The sequence below is a fragment of the Petaurus breviceps genome, unplaced genomic scaffold (assembly GCF_028583685.1).
Source record: "Petaurus breviceps papuanus isolate PSGF00001 unplaced genomic scaffold, PetGlider_PUasm1.0 221, whole genome shotgun sequence".
In the NCBI taxonomy this organism is placed as follows: domain Eukaryota; kingdom Metazoa; phylum Chordata; class Mammalia; order Diprotodontia; family Petauridae; genus Petaurus; species Petaurus breviceps.
The window spans coordinates 1,446,921-1,470,402 of NW_027185877.1; the positions used below are offsets into that span (position 1 = coordinate 1,446,921).

At 36.3% G+C, this 23,482-nt stretch overlaps 1 protein-coding gene across 3 annotated transcripts in view; it reads left to right on the plus strand.

Annotated features, from left to right (window-relative positions):
• The window catches only part of PPFIA2 (PTPRF interacting protein alpha 2), a 737,051-nt gene that overhangs the window by 700,390 nt on the left and 13,179 nt on the right, over nt 1–23,482 (plus strand). For all 3 annotated transcript variants that reach the window (XM_069094786.1, XM_069094785.1, XM_069094787.1), the window contains 5 exons: nt 698–898; nt 9,370–9,432; nt 11,198–11,227; nt 14,542–14,717; nt 21,090–21,187. In XM_069094786.1, coding sequence (XP_068950887.1) covers nt 698–898; nt 9,370–9,432; nt 11,198–11,227; nt 14,542–14,717; nt 21,090–21,187 — 568 coding nt within the window. The remainder of the gene's footprint in view (nt 1–697; nt 899–9,369; nt 9,433–11,197; nt 11,228–14,541; nt 14,718–21,089; nt 21,188–23,482) is intronic.

Sequence of the window (23,482 nt, forward strand, 5' to 3'; positions counted from 1 at the left end):
AATTGCCTTACCTTCCTGCCTCCAAAAAAGAAAAAAGAAAAAATCTTTTTAAAAAATTACACTTGAAATCAATTGTATAGAAATGTAGTTATCAAAATATTAAAGGTAAAATGCGTTTCCATACCCCATGTTAAAAACTTCTGCTTAAGGATTCATTAAGCCCAAACCTAGAGTAGTTAGATGATTTTCTCAAGACCACATGGGTAGCAAGGAAAAGATAGAGTTCCTGACTATAGATATGGTGTTCTTTCCACAAAACTGTACTGCTTTGCTATCTTATGATTTCTGTTAATGCCAGTTTTACAGAACTTTATGCCAATGTAGACCCCTAATCTTACAATACTGTTATGTTAATCTAGTGAATTTCAAAGCAAAAGTATCGTGCTTATAGAACTGAATTATCTTGAATTTTCTGTGTTCCCCCAAGTTGCTATTGACACCAGAAAGGAAGCTTCATGATCACAGAAGAATAAATGTGGAAGGAGAAGGCACAGGGGCCATCCAGCCCAACCCCTACATTTTACAAAAGAGAAAAGCCCCAAGATACTGACTTATTCAGTCACCCAGGAAGAAGATTTTAAAGCAGAAAAGTTACATTTATTCAAACCAGTTTTTTTTTTTGGGGGGGGGAGTTAGATTAAAAGAGAAATTTGGATGCTTGTGATTATTCATTTCTCCCTTTCCCTCATCCCCATAGCTGTGGTTGGGAATGCCTGCCTGGTATGTTGCAGCCTGCCGGGCCAATGTCAAAAGTGGCGCTATCATGTCTGCTCTGTCAGACACAGAGATCCAGAGAGAAATAGGAATCAGCAACCCTCTGCATCGCCTGAAACTCCGATTAGCAATCCAGGAGATGGTTTCCCTAACAAGCCCATCTGCTCCCCCTACATCTCGAACGGTGAGTCACTTTCCGCTTGTCTCCTCTCCCACCCCTGTGTTAAACAGTACTGGCATTTTGAAGTCTGCTCTGGGAAGCTATGGCAACACTCTCTTCCAAATTAGTATGAATTATTCTGAAGAGATGAAGTTTGCACTTCATTAACCTTGCTGCTATTTGTGATAAGTTTTCCTGTGTGAAGCCATCTTTCCTATCAGACTGGAAGGGTACATTTATCATCTGGGTATTCTATGGTGTTTTGAGACTGTCTGAAAAATTTCAAAAGATCTAGGCATTTGAATAATCATCTGAAAGTTTAGATTGCTAAAAGAGATGCTTGCTTTTCTCTTTCACATAATCTAACTAGAGAATTTATAAGAAAACTTCAGCTACAGTATTGTTCTATCGATATTTTCTTAAGGCTAATGCTTTCTTCCAAATAAGAGATGAATCATTTTTATGCCCTCTATCTCACTTAAGCAGTTATCCTAAGGATGAATAAAGATACTTCCAGATTTAATTTTTCATGACTACTAGGTTGCATTCTATCCCTTCATAATCTGTTTCTAAATTTTTCTTCTTTAGCCTCTTTGCGTCCTTTATGCTTTCATATACCCCCAAAATACACTATGCATTTAAATATGGCTTAATAAAGAGAAGACACAGTGGCAAATTCAGACACTCAAGAAAAATTAAGTAAGCACAAATCTCTGGAGAATGTGGACAGAATAAAAGCTGATCCATGAACTTATGTCCCATGGCACCATTTTTTAAATAGTATTCCCTATCCATGGTATCCCAGACACTAAGCCATCCTTCTCCTTAACTCATGCCAAAGTTTACCTTTTCAGAAGTTACAGTCAGTCAATAAGCCTTTATAAATCATTTACTCTGTGCCAATTATTGCACAATGTGCTGAGGATACAGAAGAGGCAAAAAGAATCCTTGTCTGATGGATTGTTAAATGATTTTAAATCATAGCTGAAAGTTCACATCACCGTTGCTACATAATATTGTTGTTCCTTTGTTCAATTGTTTCTGATTCTTCATGACCCCATGGGCCATACTGTGCATGGGGTTTTCTTGGCAAGGATAGTGGAGTGATATACCATGTCCTTATTCATAGTACAATAGTTAAGAACAAGAAAAATGTGCATTGTGGACCAATGACTCCAAGTGCTATGATTGAATTTTATTGTTCAGGTAATACTAATGTTCAAAAATAATTCATAAACAATTCATTAAGGTTTATAAAATACTTTCCTTAACTTGTACTTCATGTGTGATAAGGTATTATAAGTATAATTAACCCCATTATGTAGTATAATTAGTATAATAGTATATCTATCCCCGTTATACAAAAGAGCTTCTCAGAGGTTGCTTTTTGTCCTTCATTTAAGGCTTAAAGAATTAAGTTACTTAACTATAGTAGCACAAGTAGAAAGTATCACAGTTGAACCTTGAACTTAGCTCTGATTCTGAGCTCAGCATATTGTCTATTGGACTAAAAATTGAGTAAGAAAGCCTTTCTTTTTTGTATATGTTTATATATCAGCTTAAAATAGACTTTCTCCATGTCTGTTTTCATTATTTGTTTCCCTTTCCTCCCCAAAGGCTAGATTCTAGTCCTAGAGATACAAATCCTACTTTTAAAGGAGTCATTTTTTTCCCAAACTAAAATTTGAACTTTTGTTAAAAAAAAAAGAAAAGAAAAACATAAGAGGAAAAAAAAGATCATAGATATCTTATAGAAAGAGACTTCACATACCATCTAGTATCCCCCCTTTTTTTTAACAGATGAAGAATCTATTAAAAATCTGTCTGTGGTAGTTAAATGACTTTCAGAAGTAGGATAGGAACCCAGGTTTTTGTTACTTTTTAAAATTCCACTGTACTGTGGAAGCTGCCTCATTGTTTTCCTTTGTGCTATGTATCCTGTGTATCCAAATTAAATGATATCATTCAGGGCAAAGTTAAAATAAAATCAAGTATGCTATCCCAAGAATAATCTCCATGGAGTTCAGTGTGCAGATATACAGTTAAATAGATATCAGATTGGAAGGTTTTCTTGCACTTTGAAGCCTGGCAAGGTTATCTTGAGGTCCACTCCTTAAAGTACTTCCAATACTATAATCCAATTATTTATTACATGTAAGTAATATGCTTAGAGTGTAGGATACAAAGGAAAAAAAAAACAATTTAGTCTCTACCCTCAAGGAGCATACTTTCCATTGTACTAAGAGAATCACATCTGTTTGCATTTTGTTAGCCACTGAGAGTGACACCAAGAAGTTCATAAATCAAGAGTTGTAAAGGACTTTAGAGACCACCTAATCCAACTGCCACATTTTACAAATGAAGTTTAGGGAAGGGAAATGACTTGCCCAAGGTCACATAGGTAATAAACATCAGAGGGAGAATTTGCTTCTAGGATCTTGGGACTCCTAGCCAAATGTTCTTTCCACTGTATCACACTGTCTCCACAAGAAAATGAGTTATAGTGGTAGTAGTAGCAGCAGAAGCAATAGCAGCATCAGTAGTAGTAATAGTAGTAAAACATATTTAAAGAGATAAGGTGCCATATATTTATTTATTTTTGTGACTTGGACTTAAAAGGGATTCTTCTAAACAATCAAGTTTCCCTAGTGTTTTTAAAATATAATTTGATTTTTCAGAGTTTCAAAACACCAGCTATGAAAAGTGAAAACCACTCAGTCTGAAAACCGTAATTCAAAACATATTGGTAATTTCAGGAACCCAAAACTAAATTTCAAAAACATGTATGATTTCTTTGCATTTCTCAGAACCAAGTGCATTATTTGGATATATTGAAGGCTCTATTTGGCTTGCCTGTTTTTATTTTATTTTTCTTTAATTTATGGAATAAAACAAACATTTCCATAACATAGTACAATAAAAAGATGATTGAACACGAAACTACAAATCTACTTTACACAACTTGTTATTTCTTTCAAATATACAATAAAATTCCCATATAAATTTCTTTCCTCCCGTATTCCCCACCCTAGAGAAGGCTACCATTAAATACAATAGGTTTTATATAATTATATAGATATTGATACACATTCATATATACATATACATAATTACAAACAATGATTTGATTTAATTGGAAAAAAACATTTATTAAGTGCATACTTTGTTTCAGACCTTGTTTTGACTTTGGTTATAAAACAAAAAGTGAAATGAAATTTTACATATATATGTCTACATATATTTATAGACATATATATGCAAAATTTTTCTATACATACTTCTGTTTATCAGTTCTTTCTCTGGATGCAGATAATGTCTTTCTTCATATATCCTTTATAGTTAATTTGGATATTCATAATAGTCAAAATAGCTTACTGGCCTTCTTTCACTTTTTTATCAACAAAATTGGTCTCTGTGCCAGCTTACTGGGCTCCTCATGTTGCAAGAGTGGACCTCATTGAGGAAGCAGGCCAAGCTCATGAGAACACCACTTTTCCTGTGATATGGGCTCCTTGTTATATTGACAGTGCTGTAACAGAAATTGTGAGTGGAGACCATTAATCATTTTAAATGTAATTTATTGTGGAGCATAATTAACCCGGGGACTGCCAGGGGTCATGTACCCAAATGAGGCAGCCCCAAGCATATACATCTCAGGGTTTATATAGTCAGAACCCACAACATAAATGTCACCAAGGGGAGCAAGCAGCAAAAAACAGAAGCCAAAGGGTAGCGTTGCTTAATGATCGTTGTCTAGCAATCAGTTTGTTACACAACTGGAAACTCCCAAATCTGTTTTGAGAGCTAGATAGAAAGGGGAATGCTATGGGCTTCAGGTAGCAGGCTTGGGCAGGTTTACTTGGCGTGTTTTCTGCCTGGCCAGGCTTTGTTGGGTTTTGGGCAGGTTTCCTAGGCAGCTCTCCAGTGATGGGGAGAGATGGGGGATGTTCACAAAATGGAGGGTTACTACAGCAGCACAATGTTTTATTCTGTCCATCAATACTCTGAACCATGCTTTAGATTTGTTTCAAGTTCTATTCACACAATTTCTCCCAAGATAAAACACATAGTTTTATAGAGCTACATAATATATACATGTCTATATAATATACACATATGCATCTATACACAAACATATACATGCATATGTACATATATATGAAGCATGTATTAGAATTAATGTATAATGGACAAAAAAATCCAAGAAACCAAAGTCTATTTTAGTAAACACTTTAACCTACCCTAATAAAACCAGGGAAATGGCAAAAACTGAATTATCAAGTTAGAATGTCCCAGCATTATGGACAGAGTGACAGAAATCTCTTTCATCTAGCTTAACTCTCTGAACTGTACTTAGCTACAGCTGCTTTCTGTCATTCTCATGAAATCTAGTTATTTTCAATCTTTCTTTTGCTCCCAATTAACTTTCATAATTTAGGAGGTCCTTATCCCATAAACTCATTTGAAGATTTATTTTGGTTTGCTGCCTCTTTCTCCTATGACTTAATGAGGAAAGTGTTTGTTTACTTTTTTTGTCAGTGATTTCTCTAAAATTTTCTTTTCAAAATTCTCATATAACAACATGTCATCTTAGTATCATTTCTGAATGTTAACTCTACAACATTAATCATATATATTCAGGGTTTTATTTGGAGTAAACTTCTCTGGTTCGCTTTATTCCGATATGGTTTGTATGATTTGTTAATTACTAAACACATATATAGGCAACTAAGTTGTGTAATGGATAAAGTGCCAGGCCTGGAGTCAGGAAGACTCATCTTCCTGAGTTCAAATCTGGCCTCAGATGTTGACTAGTTTGACCCTGGGCAAGCCACTTAACCCCTGTTTGTCTTAGTTTCCTCATCTGTAAAATGAGCTGGAGAAAGAAAAATACTCCAGTATTTTTGCCAAGAAAACCCAAAATGGTGTCTCAAAGAGTTGAACACAACTGAAAATGTCTGAACAAAAACCAAATAACGAATAGTTGTTTACTGTTCTTGGCCAATGAGCACTTTCAAACAGGAGGATTTTGGGGGTGGGGCCCTACCTGTGCTTTATCCCCCCTTCTTGTCATCTGCCTCAGCTTCCCAGGGTTGTTTTCAGGCTGACCAGCTGCAGCATCTCTCCCAGACCTGTTTTCTCCATCCTCTCAAACTAGACCTTCACCCCAGGCTGACTTCACACTCTATCTTTCAGTGCCCTAGTCTCAGCAAAGTAAGGTGAGAAGCAACTTTCAATAAATTGTGAATTAATGAGAGACTTAACCTTCACCGTAGCACTGAAGGCATTTCAGAAGAAACATGAAGTGTTTGTTTTAAGGATTTGTTAACCCAAAGAATGTCTAGTTAGTAGAATTGTAAGAGTGATGGACTCTCTTGACGCCTGGAGCAGTGACAGGTTGTCCAATTACTTGCTTTTTCTCCTGCCTGGTTGTACAGGGTCAATCAGGGTCAATAATCTCAGTCCCTCATTAGAGTGGCCACCCAGTATTACAGATAAAGCTGGAGCTAAAGTCATTAGATTATAGATGAAGCACTGGAAAGAATTTCAAAATCCATCTAGTGTAACCTTTTTATTTTACAGACAAGGGCATGTAGGTGCAAGGAAGGTCAGTGACTTATCTAAGGTCACATAGGTAGCGTCAAAAGTAGAATTTGAACCCATGTTCTTTGACTCCAAAACTAGTACTCTTTTTACTGTATCACATTTGGAATCCTGCCTTAGAGTCTTTGTATCTCTGTGACACTGAGCAAGACCCTTAATCTTTCAGACTCTCAGTTTTCTCATCTGTGAAGTGGAGATAATTAACTTTCAAGGTAATTATGAGGCTGAAAATAGACCATATTTATGAAAGATTTTGCAACCCTTAAAGTCCTATATAAATGTGAATTATTATTATTCAACTATTATTATAAAATTTGGTCATCTGTGATTCAAGAATTGCTTCAATTATATGTTTCACTTGGAAAGACTAGAAGACAGCAGAGTTCAGTTATCAGGCCTAGTCCTTTGCAAACCTCTACTTAAATGAACCTAGACTTTTTCTTGAGGATCTTCTAAGGAAAATGTAGTTATCCATAGCTCTAACCTAGCATTTGTCAGAAAAGTCACAACATCTTCACTATTTAGGGTCTAAATCAAGACATTTGTTCAACAAACTTATAAACCGAGATTGGATCCAACTAATATTCTCTTAAGTTCAGTGAAGGACACTTCGAACAACCAGTAAATAAAATAACTCAGGCAAATGATGGAGATCATTGGGTGGAAAGAAGAGAGTGGTTGCTGAGTGAGTATAGCCTGCACTCCTAAAATAGTCTATAAAAACCCATTTCTTCCAAATTATTTAATATTTCAAATATTCAGATTGATATTGATAGAAAAGTTCCATATTTATTAGCATAAATATGACTTTTTAAGCCAAGAAAAAAACAAACAACTTTTGATGCCTTCTAGATTCTAAAAAGCAACTTTCCTTTTGATTTTATCTTGAAAGGAATGGAATTTAAGTACATTAAGAAATTAGTGGGTAGTCAAAGGCTGGGAATCTGACACGTTTCCTTTCTGTTGTTTTACTATATAAGCTGCTAGAGGGAAGGAACCATTTCATTTTTTTTGTTTTATAACTGAAGTCAAATCAGCATTTGAAACGAAGTGCTTAATAAATGTTTTTCCAATTAAATCAAATTATTGTCTGGAATTATGCATGACCAATTTTCAGGTGTTTTTATATCTGACAAAATCTGAAAATATGTTCTGTTTCAATGTTGTTATTCTGGTCAATTTAATCAGGGAGTAGGTCCCCAATAAAATGTTTTAAATTAGATTATTAATAAAGCTGTCAATATCAGATATATAAAGATGTAGGGGAACCATGCTGGTGATTTAGGTTGACAACACCTTTGTACTTGGAATCCTACAGTGCTGACCACCTTTCAGAATGGGGAAGACAAAGCAACTGAATGGTTATAGGGTGAACAATGGCTGTTGTATTTGTCAGGGTATCATAGAGTTTGGGGAATGTCTGAAGATTTCAAGAAATTTACAAGGAAAATAGAATCACTTGGAGAATGGATTCTGGTTATAAACTTCTCTGTAATTTGTCCTATCCCCCTAAATTATATAAACTACAAAACATCTAATTACAGAATGAACGTTAATGGAAAATAGCTTTAAAAACAAGGGAAATTAGTAGGATTTTGCTTCCCGAGTATAATTTTTCTTTAGTGTTCAATTCTTGAGGGCAAGTTAGGGGGAAAAGTGAATAAAGCAGATTTGAAGTCAGACCTGAGTTTTAATCTATTTTAGATTCTTGCTAGCTGTGTGACCCTGAACAAATTATTTACCCTTTCTTTGCCTTGAACATGACAGAAATATGACTAAACAAAGAAAAAATGTGTATTGTCTCACAAACACATTTAAACAAAGCACAGATAATTTTTTAACAAAACATGTCTTTTTCATTTTTTTCATTCAAAACAAAATATAAGAATATTATGAATTTTGTTGTTGTTCAATCATGTCTGATTCTTTATGACCCCATTTGGGGTTTTCTTGGCGAAGAACTGGAGAGGTCTGCCATTTCCTTTTCCAGCTCCTTTTACAGATGAAGAAGCATTGTTAAGTGATGTGCCCAGGGTCACGCAGATTTGAACTTAGGAAGATGAGTCTTCCAGACTCCAGGCCTGGTGCTCTACCCACTGCACCATCCAGATATGAATTTATCAAATAGCAAAAGGAAAAATGATCAACATAAAAATAATGTGTGTTTGATGCCATGACTCTTTCAAGGTCATGTATACAGATGTATATCGGTTCTTGATATTCTCTTTCTATTAACCGTATTCATGCTCAACATGATTTTCTATAACACTACAGAATGTTATGTGCTATAAACTGCTTAAAAAAAAAGTCTTTTTAAGAATATTTAACTCCCTAGGCCGATTTTCTCTTGCTCCAGAAAATAGGGCTTTTTTTTGTTACCTTTTTCTGGAAAAGCATCTGTGGCATAATGGATAGAGAGCTGACTTTGGGACCAGGAAGACTTAGGCTCCCATCTAGCCTCTGTATTTACTGGTCCTTGGGCCAGTCACTTAACTCCCTCTATAGGAGAGTTGCCTAGAGCAGCTATAAGTTGAAGAGAAGGTGACAATCTACATTGGGAGGTAGAATTTTCTCCTCTGGGAATTCCCTGTATCAGTGAAACCACAGGTCCTGTCCCTCTTCCTTCCTTTTCCTGATTAATTATAAGAGAACGTTGTTTTTGAAACCACTTGGAATAGATGGCATGTCCCTTACTGCTTGGCCTTCTTACACATAAAATATTGTTAAAAGCCCTGTGGACTTCTCTGTCACGTCCTGCTCACTCTAGAGGCAACAACGTAGCTATGTTGATGGTGATGCTATCCGCTGTTGACTTACAGTGGTGCTGCCTTTCTTTATCACTGCTTACCTAACGTGGATTCTACCTACTTCCCTGTGGGCCTTGTCCTTAGCCCTCAGGCAATGTTTGGGTGACCCATGAAGAAATGGAAAACCTTGCTGCTCCAGCCAAAACGGTCAGTATTTTTGGTTTTGTTCAATCTTAAGAGCAAAAAATAAAAATTGTGTCTATATTAATAGTTTCAAGAGTCATAAACCATAAGATACCATTAGAAATTATAGAATATTTTTAAAATCACCTTGAATTAATTAGTAATAACAGTTTTAATCATGGCCAGTGTTGGCAGTTGACTAGTTAGGAACTGAGCCATGTTGATCTTTTGTATTAAAAAAGGACTTCATGGGGTGGCTAGGTAGCACAGTGAATAGAGCACCAGCCTCAAGTCAGGAGGATCTGAGTTCAAATCTGGCCTCAGATGCTTAACACACACACACACACACACACACACACAAAACTAGCTGTGTGACCTTGGGCAAGTCACTTAACCCCAATTGCCCTCCAAAAATAAAATAAATTTTAAAAATTTTTAAAAAGGACTTCAGAGTAAATTTTTAGCAGAGGACATACAAAATATTCATGTGGTTCTCTCATTTGGTCATCTCAGCTATATTTATAGTATTGGTGTGAAAACATACCATCTGGCAGTTTGCTATTTTAACTAATTATTCTTGCTAACACAGTGCTAAGCCTAACTGTTTGGAGGGTGCTAAAGGGACTAGAAGAGCCCTTGGTACCCTGTGCATTGTGACTTCCTGGCAGCAAGGACCTGATGCCACTGCTCTGATTACAATTCTGATTTCTAGAATCAGTGTAAAGTTTTTGTTTCACCCCCCCCCTTTTTTTTTTTTTTTTTTTTTTTCGAGTGGGATTGGAATTGAGGTTATTGCCCAAGTTTAAGTTGATAGTTTGTGTGTGTGTGTGTGTGTGTGTGAAGTGTCTGAGGCTGGAACCGAAATTGGGTCCTCCTGACTCTGGGGCCAGCACTTTACTCACTGCGCCACCTAGCTGCCCCCTGTTTCACCCCTTTTTAAATTGCATGGTAACTTGTGGCTGACTGATTTAGAATACAGTTTTGCAAATTGAATTGTATGTATGTTAATTCCATGGTTAAAGATATCAAAGGTGAAATGTTTGTAATTATTTTTAACGACTGAACCTCCCCTTTTTGTTACTGTTTATAATTTAAAGAACAATTTAGCACAGACTGGTTAACCTCTTAATAACTGGGCAATAGCAATGAACACTGTGATATGTGTGTATGTTGTCCAGTGAAAAAAATGTTATTATAAATAACGCAGATTCTTACTATTAGATGAATTTTAAAATGAAGTGTTTTTTTCACTGGCTGTGATATTCAAGAGAAATACTCTCATTCAAATTTTGTATTTTTTTCTGTTTTTATTTTGGGTCTTTATTTCTTTTAAAAATACATTTTTTAAATTTGTACAAACATTTATTATCTCTCCCTCCTAGTAATCCCAAAATTCAATAAGTATTTTTGTATGAATGCTAATTTTCCCAAACTCAAAGGAGTTTGGGAAAACTCCTCAAATATTGAAATATGTATGTTTTTTTTCCTCAGAAATGGTAACCAAAATTTGGAAATGACAAAAACAAATTTTCAAAAAATCATGAAAGGCCAGCATGGTTTTGTGAGTGTAAAAATGCACTGAAAAAAATCTAATTGCTTGTGTATTCCTTTTAATTGGCCACTGCTGTTGTTAGGATGCAAATCTGTGTCTGTAATCATTTGTGTACACATTAGAATTACTAACTTTTTCATACCTATCATGATTGTTGAATTTCATACCATTGGACTAATGTGATGTATTTTATTTTTCCTTGTTTTATTAATAAATGCATGCTGCTTCTGCTAACAGAAAGAATCTGAGGAAGGAAGCTGGGCCCAGGTATGAATTTATTATGTTCAGATTTACTTAGCATAAGGCAATAGTTTATTCATGATAATTCATATGAATTAGCAAACAACAAGGAAATATAATGCTTTTTTGTATCATAAACACTGTAAGGTATTGACTTCAGTGTACAAGTTGAAAATGACTGCACATGGTATTTTAAAATACTCCCTTATTACAGGCAGATACACTTACTAAACCAGATTATTCTAAAAGAAAATATATTAACTGGGGGAAATTAGTTGTTTCTAGTCATAAGACAATTTCTAAGTGATCAATACTTGCAAAGTGCTGGCCTATGTAATATTTTATCAGAGAACATTAATTTGGATACTTAAACTCAGTGCAGAGTTCATTTGTTCATTTTGAGACCAGGGATTCAATATATGCTATTGAATCCTGTATTCTTTGTCCAGCATAGCCTGCTCAACACTAGAAGGAGATTCAGGGAATGGCAATTGAGGGTGGGGTGTGAGGAGTCATACAGTGATGGATTCTTGGGAAATTCCCATTGGGATTATGGCGTGGTGATCTCTGATGCTATGTTCTATATAAATTCACTTTGCTAACAATACTAGACAATTGGTCAACACATCCCTTGGGCTTGACTTTAGATCATCTTTTTTGTTTGTCCAACAGGGAACTTAGATGTCCAGCATGACTCAAACAATTAGTATGTCTATTGTTCTTAAAATACATGTGTGTATATATATATATGCCTATACACACATAGATATATGTGTATGCATGTGCATTTACACATATAAGTATATATGCATTTGCACCTATGTTGACACACATGTCTACATGTATATTTGCGTATGCACACATATGTGTGTGCACATGTGCCGTGCATGTATATACACATGCGCACATACATCCATTCACATATATACATATCTAAATAAATAAGGCAGATATTCTTTCCCCAGACACATACCTTTAGCAGGCATAGGAGACTGGACTAAATTGTCATTTTCAAGAACTCATCACAGAGTCATCTGCACACCCAGAATAAGCACAATAAACATTAGGGAGCTTACAATGCCCATTTCATACCTTGCCCATGTGAGGGAGGAGCACATGCTTCTTTTGGTTTTGGTTTAGACCAGTGACTTCATCAGTGTAAAAAAGGAGGTATCATCATATAGAGAAAAGAGTATTGGTTCTGGAGTCAGAGGATCTGGGTGCAAATACTGCCTCTGTGTTACCTGTGTGAAGTTAGGCAAATTACGTGGTCTCCCAGAGCCTGGTTTCTTCTTCTGTAAAATGATGGGGGTAAGACCTCATTCCACATCTCTGATATCATAATCCTGTTTCCTTTTCTGGGTTCTCATTCCACTCCGTAAACCTGGTACCCCCAAGTGATTCTGCCCTTTTCTCTCCCTTGGAAATTCTACCTACCCACCTCTCTGTCAATGATTCTCTAATTTATAGCTCCATGCTAACATTCCACCAGTAATTCAAATGCATCTGAACATTCATTGCCCTCCCTCCCAAACTTGGTCCTCTTCTAACTGTTATACTTCCATTAATGACATCACCATCATCAATATGTTCACAGTCACCTTAGGTCATCATCACTTTGAAATCATCTTTGAGTATCTAGCTTCTGATTTCTGTTGATCCTGTCTTTGCAATCACCTCCATCCTGCCCCTCATATTCCCCCCATAACTATTATAGTAAGACAGACTAGTCGTTCTGCCTCCATTCTAGCCCTTCCCCAATCCTTCCTTCATGTTGCTATTTCATCTTTCTAAATGTACCACAATGATAACATCCACTGCCTGATGAGTCAAGAATAAACTTAAGGGGCAGCTAGGTGGCACAGTGAATAGAGCATCGGCCCTAGAGACAGAAGGACCTGAGTTCAAATCCATCCTCAGATACTTGACACACTAGCCATGTGACCTTGGGCAAGTCACTTAACCCCAATTATCCTGCCCTCCCCCCTCCAAAAAGCAAACAAACACACAAATAAAAAAAGAATAAATTTGAGTCTTTCATTTGAGGCCCTTTGCAAACTGAATCCACCCCACCTCTCTAGCTCTATCCCATATTTCCTAGCTTCATCCCATCCTTTATGTGTATGTATTCTACATACTGGGGGCAGCTAGATGGGAAAGCATCAGGCCTGGAGTAACACTCATCTTCCTGAGTTCAAATGTGGCCTCCTACATTTACTAGCTGTGTGCCCTTAACACTTAACCTGGTCACTTAACCTGGTTTGCCTCAATTTTTCCATCTGTAAAATAGCTGGAGAAGTAAATGACAAACCACTCTAGTATCTTTCCCAAGAAAATCCCAAATGAGGTCACAAAGAGTCGGATATGACTGAAAACACCTAAACAACAACAATCTACATTTTTAACAATCATCTACTTTTCATCTCCCATTCTCATTCTCCTCTATTTTGTCTTAATTCCTTTGCTAACAATATCCCCAGTGCCTAACTGAAATCCTTCCCATGCCATGTACTTCCATTGCAATCTATTAAAATACCTCCCTTCCTTCAAGTCTTCCTTTCTCTTCTGTCACTCCTTGAATGACTCCTCCAACCCAGACAGCTGCAATCTCTCCAACCTCAAATTAATCATATAGTGTTCTGCTTCACTCTCTCCTTTGTATTTCTCTTCTCCTTTCTGTCCATGTTCTCTGTGTGCATTTCTTCTCCTCATTTCATTGTAAGTTCCTCAAAAATAGGGCCTCAGTTGTCTCTGCAAAGAGCAAAATCTGATTGTTAAGTTGAATCCCTTTTGTTTAAAATAAACTCAAACGAATATATTTTGTAGGAATTCCCTAGAGCATTTCAATTCCCTGTAATTAAATAATTCTGTCATTGGAGTTCAAATTACAAGGGTTATTTTGCAGTTTCTTTTAACAATACTGAGGAGTGTAACTCACCCACTTAACTCAGTGCAGCCCCATCTCTCCAACACTGTAAATGCATAACTCAATATGCATAGTGAGCTAGATCTGTTCCATATATTTCCTTACCATCAAGACTTTGATTTTTTTTTATTTTTATTTTTTGGATAGTGATGACACAGATTTCAAGTACAAACCAAGTCAGCAATCATCTCCATTTGCGTGGAGAAATCTTTGTTTTCTTTTCCCTAAAGTGAGGCAGAAAGACATTGTTAAGCTATGAATGAACTATACTCTTTTCATATACATCATGACAATCAAACAAACAAGCTAGGTTTAGTGGGGCTTTTTAATGGGTTATGTGATAAAATTGCCATCTTGTTTTTCGGCTTGGAAACTGACTGCTATAAATAAATTATAGTGTCCTGTTTTTCTGCAGACTCTGGCTTATGGTGATATGAATCATGAGTGGATTGGTAATGAGTGGCTTCCCAGCCTGGGATTACCTCAATACAGAAGTTACTTTATGGAATGCCTGGTAGATGCAAGAATGTTAGATCACCTGACGAAAAAAGATCTCCGGGTCCATTTAAAAATGGTGGATAGCTTTCATAGGTAGGTTGTTTCTTCCTCTCCAAAGACTAATTAGAATGGAATCAAAATGGGTAACATGAGTTCTTCTATAAGAAAAATAGGTAAAAAAAAATCAATATTCACAGGGTATGTGACATACTGAGCATCAGCATACATCCATTTTCCATGGGTACATTGAGGCAACAGATTGATCTCTGAGATAGTAGTGTACACTCAGCAAAAGCACAATGAAAGCTTGTTATATAACAAAAGAACACAATCCACCAGTGCAGATTACAAGGAAACCCATAGCCTCATTTTTTCACCTAGTCCTTCTAGAAATGATCAGTGGGATTTATTGATTTCTTTTAAAATGGGACCTCAGTTACTGAATATAAATATAAACCAAACAGAATACATTCATCTCTAACTCAAAAAGTTTGTAAATTTTCTACACAAAGTATATATTGAAACTGGATTGTAGAAAGGCAGATTTTCTTTAGTTGACTATAATGGTCTTGGAAGAATAGAAATCAGATGATGTTCCCTAGAGAAAAATGTTTCTGGTCTTTTAAATGGTTCTGAATTTTCACTCTCCACTATGTGAAGGTAGGGGAAGGATACTGTGCTGTGTAATCCACTTATAGATGGAAAATACACTGCTTAGCAATGTAAGCCTTTCACCTCACCCACTGAGAATTGGAAAAGTTCAAAGAAGCTCTGTGAATGGGTAAGAGAAAAGCATTTATAACTGGTTTGGAATTTATGGAGGCAATTTTTTCATTCATTATCTAACCCATGTTGGGTGGAGAGAGCATGTTTTAATGTAAGTCAAACAATTTCAAATTCCTTTTTTCTTTTTTAGATTCAGTGTACATATTTATATTTGCAACTGTTTGTTTTGTGGATTATAAAGGACGTTGACGATAGAAATGTATTTAGGAGTAACCTATTCCAACCTGATATCCACTGCAGAATTCTCTTATACAGTAACCATGACAAGTGGCTGTTCAGCCTACACTTGAAAACTGCCAGGGATAAAGAGTCACCACTTCACAAGGCAGCCTATTGTGTTTCTGCCCAGGAAATCCATTCATTAGAAATCATTCCAGTATATTGAGTAGAAATCTGCCTCTTGTAACTTTCCCTCAGTCATAATTTGATCCATTGAAGATCTACAAAATGATTAGGCTTCTTTTAAGACAACTCTCAAGAACTCTCCTTTCCAGGTTGAATCTCCTTTGTTTTTCTGGTTTCTCCAACCATTGCCTTCTGTCTGCATCCACATGGTCTATGACCAGCAACACTGCTTTGCTTGCTGTTGCGAATTCTTCCTCTCTTTGGTGGCTAGGTGGCAGAGTGGCTAGAGTACCAGACCTGGAGTTAGGAAGATTCATCACTTCATCTGCCATCACAGTGCCTTTGTACTAAATGCCCCTCATGCCTGGACTGCTCTTCCTCATCTTCCCCTGCCTCTTAGCTTCCTTCAAAATCCTTCAAAGTTCACCTTCTGCAAGAGATCTTCTGCTCTGAGATTGCCACCTATCTAATCTTTATAGACTTTATATGTAGTTAGATATTTACATACTGTTGACTCCATTCAGATGTGAGTTTTTCAAGAGTAGGGATTGTTTTCACCTTTCTTTGTATTTCTAGCATTTAGCATATACTAAATGTTTTTTTAGACCCCTAACCCAACCTTGAAACCTTTCTGTGGACACATTCCAGTATCAATAATCCCTCTAAACATGTGCTGCCTAGAACTGAACATAATTCTCTAGATGTGGATCAAATAGACTGTATATCCCAAATTCTTTCCTTTTATCAAGAAATTACGTATTTTCAGTGAGAGAAATTATGATATAAACTGGTAGAAAGTCTGCTCACTAGAATGCACATATATGTGACAAAACCATTTTCCATTTTCTCAAAGGCAACTTCTTATAACACTTCCCTGCCTCCTTACCCCATTTTTCTCTAATTCTTAGATCTGTACAGATGTCAGAACTCCTGCAGAGTGGATTGTGCCTTAGCACTTCACTCAGATATGTGCCTGCCCCTCCTTAGGCCATGTGACTGGACATAGGGAAGGATCATTGCTGGTATATGGCAGTTGATATCACCCTGTTCCTGAATAATGGTTCTTAGCTAATTTGATTTCCTTACTAAATAATACTGTATGTGTGTGTATAAATAGATATAGATATATATTCACCATGTATGTAATACACATACATGTGTATTATACACCATATACACACACGTGCATGTGTATTATGTACACATAAATGTATATAGATGTAGGTGTGTATACATGTACACATGAATGTGTATGTATAAACATAAATGTATACACTGTGTATGTGTTGTGTTTATATATGCATATACCTTGAGAGAGTAGAAATTAGGTTAAGTCCAATAATTATGAATAAAACTCAGACAAGATAGGATAGTTATTCCTGATGACTAAAAGTTATTAATTATGAAAATAAGTAACCTATATATATTTAAGGAACCCTGTTATAGTTCTAGGAACCCCTTTCTTCCTTCTGATTCAACATTCTATCACTGGTGTTGCTTCCTTATGAATGATAATTCATGTTTAAAACCTCGGACTCCTTTTTGAATAGTCTCTGTTATTCTCTATACTCAGTAAATTACCAAATTATTTAAAGTGTTTCACTGTCTAATCTCTCCCTTATTTCTCTCCTTACTGCCATCACCCTTATTTGTGTTCTTATGATTTGATACCTGAATACTCCAAAAGCCTTCTGATTGGCTTCCCTGTTTCTTGCTTTTAACCATCTCTAATCATCCGGAACATTAATGCCATATTATTTCATTCCATTCATCTGTGATTTCATCAGTGTGGGTACTTTCACTTTCTCCTTCTTAACAGATGGTCTTGGAAAATTGCATTAGCTAAAAATCCATTCCACTCTTTGGCCAACCTGTTGTTGAGCCTCTTCAGACTTATCCAGGATTGTTCTCAAACAAGACATATACTTTATCACCTCTAAGATCTTTCCCAACTCAACAGGGCCTAGAAGTGCTTGTGCTTGCTGATATAGCTTTTCAGGATCTAGAGCCATTCCTGGACCTGATAAAATTTAGAAGTGGTGTTGCCATATCATTCTTGCTAAAATCCATAAGTCATTAGAACCCAGCCCTACACAAAATCCTCTAAGGGATGGATTTCCATTGTCAAAATAGAAAATTCCACATCCTCCACCTCCATGTTTCTAATATACTTTGGCATTTGGGTAAATATAAGTTTTAATGGTGTGAGTACTCTCTCCACTATTGGGTAGCTAAGTGGCACAGCTAGAGTGCCAGACCTGGAGTTAGGAAGATTCATCTCCCTGAGTTCAAATCTGGCCTCAGACACTTACTAGCTGTCTGATCCTGAGCCAGTCACTTCACCCAGTTTGCCTCACTTTCCTCATCTGTAAAATGAGCTGGAGAAGGAAATGGCAAAACACTCCATTATTTCTGTTAAGAAAACCCCAAATGGGGCCATGAAGAGATGGGCATGAATGAAAAATGAGTGAACCACAATTCTCTTCATGCACAAGATTAATATAATTCCTCACCTTCTCATCCTCTATGATGCTTTTTCATGATTTCCTTTCAGTCTTCCATAGGGATTTACGCAGCATGAAGAGAGGCCTGCTTCTCTTCATATTAATCCCTTGACTATTCATCTGTTCACTCTATCTCCCCATGACCAACCCACCTCATTTCTGCTAGCATGTGTCCTTGATAATGTTTTATACCATTTCTCTCAAATACATCATCAATGGTAACAGACTGAAACCTACACAATCCCATCAAGCATCTTTCTATTGTAATTTTCATTCTCCTGAGATGATGGTAGTTAAAATTGGTTCAAAAGGAATATTGATACTAAAGCACAGCACTGTGCAAATGACCAAATGTTTTCCAGTGCAGTCTCTCCCTTCTTTTCAATTCTAGTTTATTATGAATCTGTAGTAGTTGTCCAAAAAAAAATACATTTACAGATAACTTAGAGAAACTGCAGGTCAATATAATGTGACATTTATAATGCATTTTTAAAATTCAGTATGGATGATTAGAACAATCTCTTTCACTAATGACACACTGTAATGTTCTGGGACTCAATTCAATGAATATTATGTAATGATGTATTAAAATAATAATAATAATTATATAGTGCTTCAAGATTTACAAAGGGCTTTTCACATATTATCCTATTTGATCCTTAAAACAGGTGATCTTGTCCCTCACCCCATGCTGCCTGCCAGTAGAAATATGTAAAAGAACCTAGTCATCAATAGACATTATTTTTCTTGGACTTTATGCATGGCATCTTCCATGATGTTTACAGATTTCTTAAATGAACATATATCCTGCTTTATATCTGAATTTAGTATTCAATGGATTATTCAATGAAATTGCCACCGTGACCACATACTTCAGAGATTCACAGATTTAGGCCTGGAAGGGACCTCAAAGGCCGTGTCATCCAATCCCAGCATTTTATAGATGAGGAAACTGAGACTCATAGAGGTTATATTGTTTGAGGGTTACATGAATACCAAGCAGCAGCGGTGAGATTTCCCCATTACAGATATGTTCGTTTTATTACACTATGCTTGTGAAAGATTTCTACAAAGGCACATTTTCTAGAATTAGACAAGACCTTGAGTACCCTTTGATCTTAATCTATGTAAAGGAGCATACTTCTAGAAATGAATTACCTTCGAATATCTGTATACCCTCGAGGTCCTCTGACATGAGTGAAGTTCTTTTTTCTTTTGATTCTCCATAATCATAAGAGCATATACAGCTGAAGCTAGATGAGGCCTCAGAGAGCATGCAATCCAACTTCCTTATTTTAAAATGAGGAAACTGAGACCAAGGAAGTTAAGTGACTTACCCAAGGTTTACACAGGTATTAAGTTTCATGGACATAATTTGAAGCTAGATTGTTCCTGTTTTCTTACTCTCGAGCCAGTGTACTGCACTAATAACCAACATTCATCCATCCTTTAGAATTTACAAAGTCTTTTCCATGTGCTGTCCCATCTGATCCTCATAGTTATCTCTTGAGGGAAGGAACTGTCTTTGGCCTCTTTTTATATCCCCAGTGCTTACCAAAATGTCTAGCAAAGAGTGGGCACTTAATTAATTTTGATAGCTTGATTGATGGGAAACAAGGCCTGAGAGAGGTTAAGCAACCTGTTCAGGTTCCCACAGCTAGAAAATAACTGAGGCAACTTTCAAATTCAGGTCATCTTGACTCCAAGTATAGAACTCTAATATGTCTTCAAAAATACCAATGATTTTTAATGGACACGACAAAATAATATCAATGTGTCAGTCTGTTAATAAATATTAAATGCCTAATAAGTGCCAGGAACTGTGCTAAGCACTAGATTCTTGCTGATTTTCATGGATATGTAAGAAACACATACTTCTTTCCCACCCTTCTTAGCATTGCCCTCTGCTTGGGCAGTTCGGTGGTTTCCATACCATTCCTCAAATATGCCATAGTCAATCTCAACTCCAAGCAGCATGGTAGAGTGGAAACACTGCTGGATTGGACCTCAGAGTGCCTAGATTTAGCTCCCAGCTTTACCACTTACTGGCCCCAGTCTCTTTTCCTCCTCAAGTCTGTTTCCATATCTGTAAAATGGGAAGGTTGGGCTAGATGACCTCAAGAGTTCTTTTAAGGTCTAAATCCTGTGACCTACCTCTTCTGGGTCACTCTTGCCTGAAAAGCCTTCTTTCTACCCTTTAGCACTGTTGTACAAGTACTTCTTCCTTCCTGATATGCTTTCTATATTATCCTGGCATCCATTGTTCTCTCCCTTTTCTGTGCCCCCCAATAGCATTTATTACCCAAATCATTCATGTGGACATCTAAACTACACACTGGTTTAAATTGTAAACCATCCATCTATCTATCCTTCCTTCCTTCCTTCCTCCCTCCCTCCCTCCCTTCCTCTAAGTTCTTGGCAGGCAGGCACTATATCTTTTAACTCTTTCTCATGTGTTCCTCCACACCTATCAAAGTTCAATGAGTAGAGTAAATGCTTAATACTTTTGGAAGGGAATAATTTAAGTCCAGACTGTTTCATAAATCAGGTTCCTGAGGCAAGAAGATGAAGGCTGTATGATCCCTGGAGATCTTTTCCAGATCTCTTCAGGTCACTTTTCTGGTATTTTACTTACACAATTTGTTTGAAAAGGTTCTAATTTAATTTGCCATATTTATGTTTTCTGCTCTTCTGACAAAATGATGCATTAGAACTTTTGTGTTGACTGGAGTAAGTCTTCAAAATCTTGATGATAACTTCTGTTGTTGTTTTTAAGAACCAGCTGTTTTATGTTTTTTGAATGTTTGTTTCCCTTTTAAAAACACAATAGAACAAGTTTACAGTATGGAATTATGTGCTTAAAGAGGCTGAATTATGACAGGAAAGAACTGGAAAGGAGACGGGAAGCAAGTCAACATGAAATTAAAGGTAAGACATTATCTATCTAAAATATGTTTTTCCCTAGCTTTACCATGTTCTCTATAATTCTGCCTGGTTATGTTAATGATGAATATATTGAGATTAATAATTAATAAAGCAATTTATGACAGATGGCTTTGATGTTGTAGATAGCAGTTCTCAAAGTCATCAAGAACTGGGCTTCAGTCCCATCTCTGACGCATCATTAGTGGGTGATCCCAGACAAGTCACACAATCTGTCAGTACTCATGGCAGCTCTTTAAGGCTATAAATTGCAGAGAAGTTGCTGACCTGAAGTGGAAGAGGGAGTTTGCCCACCCAGGAGTTCCTTATAGATCCAGGTCCTCTTTTCCTAAGCTTACATTTATATACCTATCTTTGGTTATTAAGGTGCTTTCCTCACAAGAATTCTGGGGAGTCAAGGCTCCTTTTATAGAGAGGCTATGTGACTTGTTGACATGAAGAGAACTGACACCAGGCCTTTAGACACCAACTTCTGCTCTCTCTTCATTTCACTTTTATTGACTTTTCATCTGATTGATTGTTCTTTCTCCACATAGTTGACTATGGTGAAGCACTTCTTGCCCAAAACAGTATATTGAGCACATTGGCATTTGTTTTGTTTTTACTTTTTAAATGGAAAGACAGATTCGTTAAGATAAACTAAGTGTCATTTTATGGAAGCATTTTAAGTGTTTTCCTTTGAGTAGTATGCTTGGCACATAGTAAGCACTTAATAAAGGCATTCATTCAATTTAATTGCACATAATCGGGATGCTAAATATGTATCCCCACCATTGTCTATTTCTTGATGGCATTTTCTATATAGTACATACTCTTTCACAGATAAAAGTCTTATGATTGTTACAGCAGATCATTCCGGATTTATATCATTACAATTTTACTGCTGGGCCCAGAAACTTTATTTAGTTTGTCCCTTCATGCGAGTGTGGTTTTCAAAGGTTTTCCTTCTTTGGGAACAATTACTTTGATGGCTCTGTGATTTCATCCTGTGCTTTCTACCCACTTTTGATATTTCATTATAAGAATGTGATGCTAAGAAACTTTTCCTTCCTCCAATTACCATTATTATTCTATAATCACAAAATGGGTCAATTAGTTTTAATGATAGAATCCATGCATTTATCCAAGTTATTGAATTCATTAAGAATAGGATTGAATGAATTCTCTAAATGATAAATAGCCCTATAGGAATGGAAAAAAAATTGGGGTTCTAGAAAAAGTTCATTTTTAAATTCCACATCCATGTAAGACCACTACTTGTTTTCCTTAGGGAAGAAATAAAAGGGCATGAAAGGGATGACTCCTAAGTGTTTCTTACCTTTATACTCTATAGGAAAATAGATATAGGCTATATATGACCCCTGTTAGTCATATTGTGCTTTGTTCCTGATGGCATAGCAGTTGACATAAAGAGCATTTTTTTAAATCAATATTTGCTGTGCACAAATAACTCAGGGTCAACTGTGATTTCAAGCTCACTTTTATTGAGCCATACTGTATTTATGAAAAAAATAAATGCTTCATCACCCCACCAAATAAAAAGAAAGAACTTAAAAATAATTATTGATTTAAGTGTTCTTTATTTTGTTGCAAAGCTTATGACAGCAGTGAAGTTATGTTTGTCAGCTGCATAAACAATGTCAACGCTGATTTCCCTCCTCAGTTCTTCACTCAGAAAGTTAGTTCTCCTAGGATGGTCTTACACAAAATATTATAACTGGGTAACTTATTTCCCTACATATGGCTCACTGGAGAGTTGACAGGCACACACCATGCATTTCTTGTAACACTTCATTGGGTTCCTTACTTACAAACAAGAGTGTTTTTCCATTACCAAAATTGAATTGTTTAGTTTCTTTTTATTTAGGGGTCCCTAGAAAATTGAAGGTTGTTTTCAAGTATGTTGTTTGTTAAACTGAAATGTGAGAAGTAATGGGGCAAAGATGTAACCGAGAGGGAAGTCTGCCATTGACCCAACAAAAGTTGTTGAGCACAAGTATGTAGGTTTTGTCCTAGTGAGAGAAGGGGTATTTTTTTCCTAGTTTGTATTGTCCTTGCTCACATATATTTGAGAGTCTCAACATTTTGTGTAGGTCTAGAAGAGAGGAGCATGTACCTTTTTGGTGCTATATCTAATGCTATTTTGTTATTTAGGACTTATGACCTTATGGGATGATCTAGGACAATGGAATGAAAGGTCAGCAAAGGGGGTGAGCATGACTATACCCAAATGATCTCATGTGTTAAGAGGTTATGAGATCATAATTTTCTATAATTTAT